At 33.4% G+C, this 12,548-nt stretch overlaps 2 protein-coding genes across 2 annotated transcripts; both read left to right on the forward strand.

Annotated features, from left to right (window-relative positions):
* The first annotated feature begins 3,535 nt into the window (after positions 1 to 3,535).
* On the forward strand, positions 3,536 to 4,819 carry LOC133323303 (protein pelota). The gene is made up of 2 exons (XM_061532242.1): positions 3,536 to 3,614; positions 3,679 to 4,819. Exons 1-2 carry the CDS (start codon positions 3,577 to 3,579, stop codon positions 4,802 to 4,804), a joined length of 1,164 nt encoding a protein of 387 aa, XP_061388226.1. The 5' UTR covers positions 3,536 to 3,576; the 3' UTR covers positions 4,805 to 4,819.
* A 4,019-nt stretch (positions 4,820 to 8,838) lies between these two features.
* On the forward strand, positions 8,839 to 12,543 carry LOC133323312 (cysteine-rich protein 2-binding protein). The gene is made up of 11 exons (XM_061532253.1): positions 8,839 to 9,224; positions 9,302 to 9,355; positions 9,412 to 9,509; positions 9,645 to 9,807; positions 9,890 to 10,405; positions 10,902 to 11,120; positions 11,380 to 11,623; positions 11,694 to 11,846; positions 11,919 to 12,054; positions 12,120 to 12,301; positions 12,370 to 12,543. Exons 1-11 carry the CDS (start codon positions 8,839 to 8,841, stop codon positions 12,541 to 12,543), a joined length of 2,325 nt encoding a protein of 774 aa, XP_061388237.1.
* The last annotated feature ends 5 nt before the right edge of the window (positions 12,544 to 12,548 follow it).

Raw genomic sequence — 12,548 nt, forward strand, 5'->3', positions numbered from 1 at the left:
CATTCGCAACGCATCAGGGAATTGCTTCCGGTATGTAGTACCTGAAAGTAAACAACTCAAATTATCATTGGATGGAGTAGATATTCCCTTTAAAACATCAATGAAATATTTGGGTATATCCTTCAATAATCTGCTAAAGTTCAAAGTTCATATGCGCTCCAGCCTACAAAAGAAAGAGAATTTTAGGATTTTTTTTAACAACAAGCACGTGCCACAGAATACCAAACTATTAATTTATAAAGTGACAATACGATCCATCCTTATATACGGGTTTCCAATCTGTAATATATTTGGTCTGTTCCAGTACTTTTTTAATAGTAAATCTAGTAAAAGGGAAACATTTCAAAATTGCTCTCAGAGTACAAAATAATTTGAAAAGTTCGTGAACGCAAATCTAGTAAATATGCCAAAATTAGATGCCAATACTTCAAAATCAACATAACAGCCAATCAGAAGTAGGCATTCCTGTTTACCAATTTTACTCGGCCAAATTTCTCGAGTAAAAAGTTTACAAAGAGAACGCCATTTTGTTTTGTTCTCTTAATTTGATTCAACTTTTTACCAGTTTTGTGGGTTGAGGAACGGGTTTCGAGTAAAAAGTTGCAAAACATGTAAAATGAGTAGATTCTTTTAGGTTCTGGAACGGAACTATTGTAGTTGTTTGCACCAAATTGCATCAAAACAATAAACAGCTGTTTCACATGCCGTTGTATGTTGCCATATGTTCAAACTTTAACTTATTTTCTTTTAATTACAAAACAGTTTTACAGCGGATTCTTGATATTTCACATTTGTATTATTATAAAGTTTAAATATCAATAAAAAGTAACAATCTTTAATAAAAAATCAATAAATAATAAAAAATATTACAAAATTTAATTATAATGGGGCAGCACATATTAAGAAGTTCCTCATGGAACTATCATGACCTAAGTTCCCCAACTCAAAAACTGATAAAGAAGATGAAGGGAAAAACTAAAGGGAAATTGAAACCAATTTCGATTAATTGAAGATTCATACATGTTCTGGAACAGATCACTGATTAGATAGATTTCCTTGTCAGTAAAATTACTCTTCGGCGAATCTTTGGTACTGATGAGCCATTCATTTTAACAGAAAAAATATCCTCAAATCTGAGCCCACCCCTATTTTTTGTGTTGATAGCATTGGGGTTTCAGCTATCGGCAAGGACCTGGACATTCCCAGACCCCTCATATTGTCGTACCGCCCATTTTTATTATTTCGAAGATTCTAGTCGGATGAGACAGTAATTTATGCCATGTTCTGACGGGCATTCGAACAACGTAGTTCGCTCTCAGAATTGCGTACATGAATTAACCCGTTCATACAACACTATTCTTAATTCATGTCATCAGAGTTTTTTTATTTCAAACATTTTGTTTCTTGTTTTACACCAAAATTGTAACATATTTGCGTGAATCACATATGGATCTAAATAGAAAAAAACCCTATCTCTTTACTTTTAATTCATGTTTTCATTTTTTCTGAAAATATTGTTTTTTTTTTTTTTTTTTCATCGCACGTTCCCACGCCTCACTTTCCCACCCCTGCCGACCGAGGGGGCGACCTCCCCGCGTACACACCATAATAAACATTATGATGGAATATGAGAAGGTATAGAAAACCAGCTACAGAAATCTACTTCAACAGCCAGTTTGTTATTAAGTTGTATTATTCATTTAAAAATATGATTATATTAGATTTTATTAGGTCTATATTCATGCAAAAGTCTACGTTAGAATACACAGAATTGAAATCAATACACATTTTACTAAGTGGATCTCCCATAGAATAATTTGTGCGATGAAAATCTACGTATAATGGTTGATAATATCTACTTGATCGAAAAGGAACATTTATTCTAATGGATGAAATTAGGAAGTCCAGGGTATATTACCGCTTAGTATTTTAATTACTATCATTGTGTTCAACATAATACGTCTACTTTTTAATGTTGGCAATCGAATTAATTTTAACCTGCTAGTGTAAGAAGGCAACACAAAGTCACTATTCCAATGTAAACCTCTCAGCGCAAAAATTAGAAATTGTTTCTGCACTGATTCAATTTTATCGGAATAAATTGTATATTGGGGATCCCATACAACAGAACCATATTCTTTATGGGTCGCACAAGAGATGTAAAAAGTTGTTTTGTAATGTAGGGATCAAGAATTCTTTAGCCCATCGTTTTATAAATCCTAAGACACCGTGGGCGTTTACCATAGAAATAACATGATTATTAAAATTTAATTTTGGATCCATTAAAATACCAAGATCAACAAATGAATCAACAGTTGATAAAACAGTACCATTAATATTGTATTGCCTTGTTAAAGTAGAAGATCTGGAAAAACACATATGCTTACATTTGTTTAGGTTTAAATCCATACAGTTTAATTCGCACCATTGAAAAAGGTTATTTAAATCATTTTGAAGTAAATCAGCTTGCTTCATGGAGTTATGGGTGATAAACAACTTGACATCGTCAGCATACATTAGCAATTTGGAGTGGATTATTGCATTTGGTAAATCATTTATAAATAGAAGAAAGAGGAGTGGACCTAAATGACTTCCTTGGGGAACGCCGGAAGGAACATTAATGGATTTGGAGAGACAATCATCAAACAAAACTACCTGTGATCTATTTCTCAAATAATATATATATATATATATATATATATTTTTATATTTTCTCAACTCAAATGTCACATTTAAAAAATTGGAGAATTTTTGTTTGGGTTTCCCCACTTTTGTTTCTCGTTTTGTCCGTTAATTAGAACCAAGGGGAAAGAAATGCATATTGCAATATGTAGACAACAAAATTTATATCCTTCTGCATATATAAAAACTAGAATTTTGGTTACTTTTGATTCATCATTTTCAATTTTACGGAAAAAGTTTGAAAAATTTACAATTTTTTTCATGCTGTCAAAATTAATTTATTTTCGATAAATTCTCTCAATTGTTAGAGATGGGACAAAATTTTTGGTGATTCAGAGATTGATTCGAATTGAACAACGCAAAAAAGTCGGTGTTCGCTCAGACAATTTTGTATGGGGAACTAAGTAATTACTTCATAATTAAGGGTCGAACAACGAATGAGAGAGCGAACAACGCTCGTCTGTACGTGGTCCGTGGTCTTGGAGTATGAAAAATATGTTTGCTGATTTTTTTAAGTTACTGCATAAAAAATGACCTTAATTGAAGGCTATATTTTAAAACTTCCAACCCTGGATCAATTACTTTCATTCGAAAAAAAACCTAAACCCTTGGCAACTCTTTCACATTGTCGAGAGAGACTGAAAAACATATGTTTGGCTGTGATGTGGAGAGCATTTCGTCTGGTGGCTTGAAGACTTCAAGTGGAACTTTACTTTGGTTTCCAATATCGACATTGTATATAAATGAACATGCAGAAGATTCCAAGTCTTGCTAGAGTCATCAGATTAAGGATATAGTAAAAATAATAAATTATATTTCCTTATTAACGACCCCTTGGATACTTGCGACAAATATTGTGGTTGAAATTCTAGAAGTCACCAATTCAACATCATCATGAAGCTAGTTAGCAAAAATGTGGACAAGGGCCAGGGGTAAGTGACCAGATGGAAATTTCGAAATTTCAATTTAATATTTAATGATTTTCTTTGATTTCAGCACTGTGATCCTAATACCCGAAGAATCCGAAGATATGTGGCATGCATATAATCTCATTGCCGAGGGTGATAGTGTTCGCAGCACAACAATACGTAAAGTCCAAAATGAAACGGCGACAGGTTCCAGCACCAGCAGTCGGGTACGAACCACCTTAACCATTACCGTGGAAACAATCGATTTCGACACACAAGGATGTGTTTTACGTCTGAAAGGACGTAACATTGAAGAGAACCAATACGTTAAAATGGGTGCCTATCACACGCTAGATTTGGAGTTAAATCGTAAATTTGAATTACGTAAACCGGAATGGGATTCGATAGCATTGGAACGTATCGAAATGGCATGTGATCCTACACAATCGGCTGATGTGGCGGCGGTGGTCATGCAAGAGGGTTTAGCTCATGTTTGCCTTATAACACCGAGTATGACATTGGTGCGCAGCAAAATCGAAGTTAATATACCACGGAAACGAAAGGGTAACATACAACAACACGAAAAGGGTCTGAGTAAATTCTACGAAAGTGTTATGCAGGGTATTTTGAGGCATGTCAATTTCGATGTTGTCAAGTGTGTATTGGTAGCCTCGCCGGGCTTTGTAAAAGACCAATTTATGGAATACATGTTCCAACAGGCTGTAAAACTTGATATTAAGTTGTTGCTGGACAACAAAAGTAAATTTATGCTTGTCCATTCCTCGTCTGGTTTTAAACATTCACTGCGAGAGGTAATGCAGGAACCGGCTGTAATGTCAAAAATCTCCGATACAAAGGCGGCAGGAGAAGTCAAAGCGTTGGAACAGTTCTACACCATGTTGCAGTGTGAACCGTCTAAGGCTTTTTACGGCAAGAAACATGTTACGGCAGCCGTTGAGGCCCAAGCTGTTGAAACGCTACTCATTTCGGACAATCTGTTTCGTTGTCAAGATGTCAATTTGCGCAAGGAGTATGTACAGCTGGTCGAAAATGTTCGTGATGCCGGTGGTGATGTGAAAATATTTTCCAGTATGCATATTTCCGGTGAACAATTATCACAATTAACCGGCATAGCTGCAATATTGCGTTTCCCTATGCCTGAACTGGAAGAGGACTCGGATGATGATGCCAATGTTGATTCGGATTCAGACTAAGCAGAGAGTTTTTTGATCATAGAATTAGGACGTTATAGGCAACAATTTATAAGGGAATAAAAATACATACATAAAATTTTTTATAAAGAACTACTATTGTAAAAATGCTCGCTTACAGCGTTTCGAAATAGACATAATTTAGCTATAAATGTGTAACGTAAATTAAAAGTAACAACCGTTCTTGTACTAATTTCAGACTGCAATAAGACTCAAATTTGTTTCAAATATACAGAGAAATAATAATCGTGAATTTACAATAAAATTAAAAGAATAATGCAAGCTAAAGAATGAAAAGAATTTTTAAGGAACGTAGTTTTGTTAATGGTTTTGAATTAATCCAAGCAATAGACTTGATATCAACAGTTAATTTTGTGGTTTGTAAGGATCTGCATATATCATTATTAGTTTATAAATATAATAATTATTTTTAAATATAAATAATTATATATGCAATACTAATATGGTTGAGTAATAACTTCATACTGTTTAAAACGCCAGTGTTTTACTAGGATGTAAAATATGACAGCGCAGTTCTTGTTTGTGGCTTTCTTTCATATTAAGGTAATGGACATCTGGAAACCAAGTTACCCAGATGAATACAATTTGGAATGTTTCTAGAGAATGGAATAGGTTAGGTTGAAGGTTTTGTCCATTGTTTTCATCCCTTGAAGGGAAGATAAGAAAATTAAAGAAGAAGAGGGTAGATAGCTGTGTGTAAATGTAAGAAGGAATTAAGCTTAATTATTGAGCCAAATACAATTTATTGGTCAAATATTATACAGGTAATCCAAGGGGAGCCATGTCAAAATAGGAGGTCTGTAATATGCTCTGGAAAAAAACGAAGTCCAGATTGTGAAAGTTGGTTTAAGAACTTCAACACACTGAAAATATGTGGAACTTTTATGCTGGGGTTGAATCTGAACATGGAATGCCAAATTACTGCCACTTCGGTGGAAAATGATACTAGGACCATCGAAATACTTAGAGGCATATATGTGTTTAACCATCCAGAATGCCAAATTACAACCACTTCGGTTTCGAATGTGTGTTAAGGACCCTCAAAATCCTTTTAATGGACCGATATTGCTATATTTGGTAGGAAGATTTTCCACCGAATAGAAACTCAAGATATTAAATTAGTGTTGAAAACTGACCTGAAATCCTCAAAATATCTAAAATTTGTGAGTCCCGTTATATAGGGCTGAACCGATTTTATTAATTATTGGTATGAAAATTATCTCCCGATGAAAATTATCTCCCGTGGAATTATATTCATAATTTGATTCGGTAGAAAAACTAAATTTTTTAAAATATTATTCAAAACATATCCAGCCTTATTCTGGATGTCAATTCCATGTGAATTTACTCGCTCTTTCCGTTCGCCTTATTCTGAACAACATTTTCCTGTGAATTTTTTCGCATTCTCGCTTTCGCCTTATTCTGAATGAAGTTCGAAAGCGAAAAAATCCGCTTTGGGGAAAAATTATGTATTCTGAATTACAGGGAGTAGGAGATGTGTGAGATGAAATTTTGTGCGAAATTTTTCGCTAATAAATTTAAAGTGAGTTGACTACAAAAACATAAGTAATAACTATTTTTATGAAAAATATTTACACAATACTTATTCTATGACGATTTAGAATATTATAAATGATAGTAAGCAAATATTTAACTGGAAAACATATTGGAAATCCCATTGATAACGATGCATGCTGAACCAAGTATTGCCAAGAAATGTATGAAGGTAATAAGGCATATTTAAGTCGAGTTTGATTTTTGGAGACGAAATACAGACATTTTGGGCGAGGATCTGTCTCTCAAGAAAAAATTTTAAAACCCCAAATTTGCCTGATGAGCCGCTTAACAGTGAAAAATTGAAATACTAATTATGAAAGAACAAAAAAAAATTTTTTTTTTCAAAAGAAAATCTATGTTATGGTTTTAAAAATTTGGGGAGATAAAATATCGGAATTAAATAAAAAGGCACACAACTATGTAGTGAAATAATAAACTGTGAATTAATTAATTAAATCGCAGATTCCTTCCTATTATTCGTTGTGTTTTTGCCATCATAAAAAAAATTTATTTTATTTGTAATCTATTGTAGTTGTTGCAACAATTGCATCAAAACAATGAACAGCTGTTTCACATGCCATATTGTAGGTTGCCATATTTTCAAACTTTAATTTATTTTCTTTTAATTACAAAGCATTTATTATTATATTTCACATTTGTATTGCTATATAGTTTAAATAACAATAAAAATTAACAATTTTTAATAACAAAAATCAATAAATAATATATTGAAAAATGTTACACAATTAAATTAAATGGGGCAACACACATTGCAATATAAAGGCCACACACATTGGATATGGCAACACGAATCTTTTTTTGGAATCCGCATCTCACATTTTTTGCATCTCCCTATTCATTGAGAATAAGGCGAGAATGTGAAAGCGAATTTTTTTTACATGCGAGATATCTCCCTAGCAAATATCCAGAATAAGGCTGATCAATTTCAATTCGAGAATTTCATTTGTAATTCGAAAAGTCAATTTGCAATTCATAACATTTCAGTTGTAATTAAAAAATGTAATTGGTAATTCACAACCTTTCATTTGTATTTTTAAACTTTTCATATAAAATTAAAAAGGATTCCATTTGAAATTAAAAAAAGTCATTTGTAATTGGTATATTTCCATTTAAAATTCGACTAGTTTCATTTGAAAAAAATCACTTTAAAATTCAAAAAATTCAATGGAAGTTTATGAATTTGGAAAGGTGTTCTATGAATTGCAAATGGAATTCTCGGATTGTAAATTATATGTTGTGAGTTACAAATGGAATTCTCGAATTACATTTGATATGTTTTGAATAACATGTGAAAAAGGTGTCCTCCGACAATTTCCCTATAATTATTCCGAGCTGATAGTTTTTACCAAATCACGAAAATGGTTATTCAAATAAACTTGGACAGTTGACAATATATGTCCATAACCAAGCAGGACTTAAGACAAGTAAGTCGTGGACTATAAATTCGCAAACCAACTGTGATGTTGTTCTGTATGATTTACACCACGTCGTTAACATTTGCTGGGTTTAAAGATACTGGGAAATAAACGAGAATGAAATGGCTGATGAGCTTGTTTAGGTCATAGTTGTCCGGTCTGCAGAAATAGAAGTCTGTAAGACCACATATTGCATTTACAAAGTTCGCTTCGCTGTACGAAATTGTAGAGTTAATAACTGGTCATTGCAGAATTAATTTTCTTATCTCCAATTGGGACTACATTAGAATGAGCAAGAGTTAGAAACGATCGAACATCTACTATGAAGATGTCAAATGCTCTGTTTACAGGAGACGCGTATTATTTGGCGCATACGGGATTGATTACTATAACCCACTTCTTCGCAGTAAATCCCGTCAAAATTCATATCGAAATAGCTTTCGAGTTTCCCTTTATAAAGTTAAAAAAGTTTACCACTTTTCGAGTACGGGAACAGACCAACATTTTATTTTCACCATTCCTATCCTTTTTTCTAACCTTCCTTCTCAGATACTCCGGATGAACACAATAGACAAAAGGTTCTGGGATGAAACCACCACATATACGATTAGCGATTGTACATCCCATAACCTAACCTACTTTTTAGTATTATACTATGGGATTTAACAGAAAAGGACACAATTACTCTGTTCCATAACATGCAAGAATCTCTTCTATAAAATGAAATAGTTTTTTATTTAATTTAATATTTACATGTAAGATGCTATATAAGATACTATACATTTGCAACTCTGATATGATGTGTTCTCATCTTACCAAATTGATCTATTGACATGCCACTCATCGTCTGGACTTTGCAACAAGTATCAAAATCGATAACAATTTGTATCGATAAAATGCCATCACCGCATTCCCAACAAAAATAAACAAATAAAACGGCGTGATTTGTTTGTTTGTCGAAACGACAGACGCGGATTTTTTTAATGTAAATATAACAAATAAGAAATATTCACATAAAAACCAATGACAACATTGCAATGCTCCTATTGTTCGCTGAACATCAACGATGACAATTATTTACATTGTTCGGAATGTGGCGGCGATGTACATGTCAAGTGTTTGCGACGTTCCAGACCGGGTGATTTAATGGGTGATGTCTTTTTCGATTTTACATGTGCCAAATGTATGCAAGCCCAATACGATGGACCGTCCACGTCAAGTGAAATCATTACGGGAACGCATGAGAAATATGTGCGGCAGCGTATGCCGTGGCTATTGGTTATAACGTTGACTTTGTATAATCTATCGATCAAATCGAAGGGTTTAAGTCGTCACGGGTATTTCCATTGGAGGACACATATTGTCAATTTTATAGATAAGAATTGGGATTATCTATTTGATCCAACAGTGTGAGTAGAGTGGAGTGTGATATGTTGGTTTCTTTTTTTTAATGATAGATAATTATTATTTGATTTTGTTATTGTAGTAAGAGACGGAAAAAATGGACGGGTTCAATATCGGGAGCATTATCACATAATAGGTGAGTCGGTGATTATTATTTATGATTAAACTTTTAATACAATACATCTTTTTCAGTCCTAAGTATTTTACATCTGGCCAAGCCCTATTTGAAGAAACTGGTTGGTGGAAGCTTACTCTTGACAACAAAACTCCAAAGTACATTTTTAGTATTTGTAAGTAAACAGAAAAGAACGAAACTTTTCTAGTAACAGGGGTTCTACACAATGGACCATCGGGTCTCCAAATGGATTATTCCATCGAAATTTTCAGGAAGAAACTATCAACCTTTATTTAAACCTTATTTTTAGATGAACAACAGTGCTTGGAACGTCAACAAATTCGTAATGATAAACGCCAAAAGGAAGATGATTATGGCAGTGATACATCGAACAATGAACAGGATTCGAAACGTATTAAAAGTGCAGATTCAGAGGATGAATTAATTGCGAAATATACATGCAGTCGGATGATGTAAGTTATTAAATTGAAACAATGAAATAATTCTCATGATTTTTTCTTTAATATTGATATTTGCTCCCCTTCACATTTCTAGGCCATATATGGGTCGCAAGCCGAAAGTTGCCAAACAGCTAGATGTCCTGGAAGATGATCATTTGTTAAATAAAATACCACCGCCAAATAATCTCATGCCACTTGAAGATCCAACAATGCCCCTGAATACCGTTCAATCGAGTTTAATGGATTTCTTAGCTGAAAGTTTGGCCAGTGATGATTTAAATATGTTTAATAGTCTACCAAATATTGCACCCGAACCTTTAGTCGAGTGTGCAGGGAAAAATGATATGATGCCGCTGCTAGAAGCAAGTACAGATAATGCCAACTTTCTTGAAAATATACCAGCCCCAGTTAAATCTCAACCAATGGATTTGAATGGTCATTTATATAATGATTTCAATGCTCAACTATTACTTAATGATAAATTAAATAGTTTCTTTAATAATACACAATTTACGCAACACGAACCGGAGGTCACAAATATTTACAGCGGAAATTCGGCTGGAATGGGATATGGAAAAAATATCAATGTTCCGGCAATTGATTTGCCAATGTGAGTAGGAATATAAACATTTTTCAATTGGAATCCAATTAAAATTTGTATTTTCTTGCAGTCAATCCTCTATTCCCGAAACTACAAGTTTTCAAAATCCACTCCCCATTGAAACATCTAATTTGGATACCGATAATACAAACTCATCTAGTGCGGTAACAAATGTAACATATACTGAACCAATTCAACAAGCACAACCCCAACCGCAACAACAACAACCAGTTCAACAAACATTAAAAACAATACAACAACAAACGGAAGATGAAGAATCGGATAACAATAAGGACGACGACGATGAGGATGATGATGATAATGATGAATTTCAACCACGTATTATACAGGTTACAAATTTCCAACAATTACTAAATGATGGTAATGGAAGTAATAAAACCACATCACACAGTCCCATTAAAATTGGGAAAATTATAAAAGAGGAATTAAAATCGGATACCGAATTAAATGATAATAAAATTGTAAATGAAAAACCTCACGATAGTGATGCTGATGATGAGGATGTAACACATGCAACCCCAGATGATAAATGTAATGATGAAGATATACAAACATTATTAAAAGACTGTAAACCTAGTTTATTTACCAAACAACCAAGACGTCAATGGCCATGGTTGGTGGAAAGACACACGGGAGATTCTGATGAAGAGGAAGAACTGGCTGGTGAGGGTTCAAGTGAAGCACAACAACAAAGTAATGTAGAGTAAGTAGATTAAATTATTTTATGTACCAAACTCTACATAAACAAATTGATCTATATAAAGACCTATGGTCTCTATACAAACCAATTGGTCTATATAAAGACCTGTGGCCTCTATACAGACCAATTGTTCTATATAAAGACATGTGGTTTCTATACAGACTAATTGGTCTATATAAAGATCTGTGGTCTCTATGCAGAACAATTGTCATTTCACCTTCTGTCCTATTCTAATTTTTAATTGTCTATTTCTTAATTACAGTTTAACCCGCATGAGTGAATACGAAGAAAAGGAACTGCTGCGAAAATTACGCCACATATTTTCCCTTGAAGAAAAGTGTAAAATTCGTATACCATCATTTGTGCGGAGATTTTATCGTAAACTATGTATAAGGGAATGGAAAAGGGCTCATGGCAAACCGATATTTAATTTAGATGATTATGTCAATGGTAGACATTTGACGAAGGTGCAAAATGATAAAACACGGCATATAGATCGCTATCAGGTAATTATTAAAATTAAAATAAAACTATTTCCTTTCTATAATTTAAATTCTGTATTTTTTTCGATTACAGTTAATTTCATTATCTTCAAAGGAACAGAAGCGATCATTTCACGCCCGCATTGCTGGTTCCTTTGAATGTGAATTCTTTGAATCTCCCTATACACAAAGGATATTGCATCCGTATATATTTCGTAATAATAAATATTTCCCACCATTTTTAAAGGTAAGGGTAATTTAATATTAAATGATTTTTTAATTAAATTAAATTTTAATTTTGTGATCATTTTTTCAACAGCTTATGTGTGAATTACAATATAAGGTCAATCACAAATATCCATCTCGTGCACCCATAGACTTTTGTTATGTTCGGCCAAATCACATAGCTGCTGTTAATTCATTATTACAAACGGAATTTTGGCCAGGAATTGATAGTAAGTCCCTTCCACTATTATGTTAGGGGGATTTAAAACTAATACCGTATAATTTATTTTTTTAGTGTCCGAATGTTTAAGTTATCCCGATTATAGTGTAGTTGCCCTATATAAGAAACTTGTGGTTGGTTGCGGGTTTCTTGTACCTGACGTGGGTTTCAATGAGGCTTATATATCATTTATGGCGGTGAGGCCCGGCTGGAGGCGCAGCGGCATTGGCACCTTTATGTTATATCATTTAATACAGGTTGGTCCGGTTTTTCCATTTCAAGATTTTTATATATTTAAAAGTTTGTTTTTTATCTTTGATTTCAGACTTGTATGACCAAGGACATAACCCTACATGTATCAGCCACAAATCCTGCCGTTGTACTCTATCAAAAATTTGGTTTTAAAATGGAAGAGGTGGTGCTGAATTTCTACGATAAATACCTACCATTTGAGTCGAAAGATAGTCGACATGCCTTATTTTTAAGATTAATAAGATAGAATAG

Source organism: Musca vetustissima, unplaced genomic scaffold, assembly GCF_032173495.1.
Source record: "Musca vetustissima isolate MV318-11 ecotype Yass unplaced genomic scaffold, APGP_CSIRO_Mvet_v1 utg1381, whole genome shotgun sequence".
NCBI lineage: Eukaryota > Metazoa > Arthropoda > Insecta > Diptera > Muscidae > Musca > Musca vetustissima.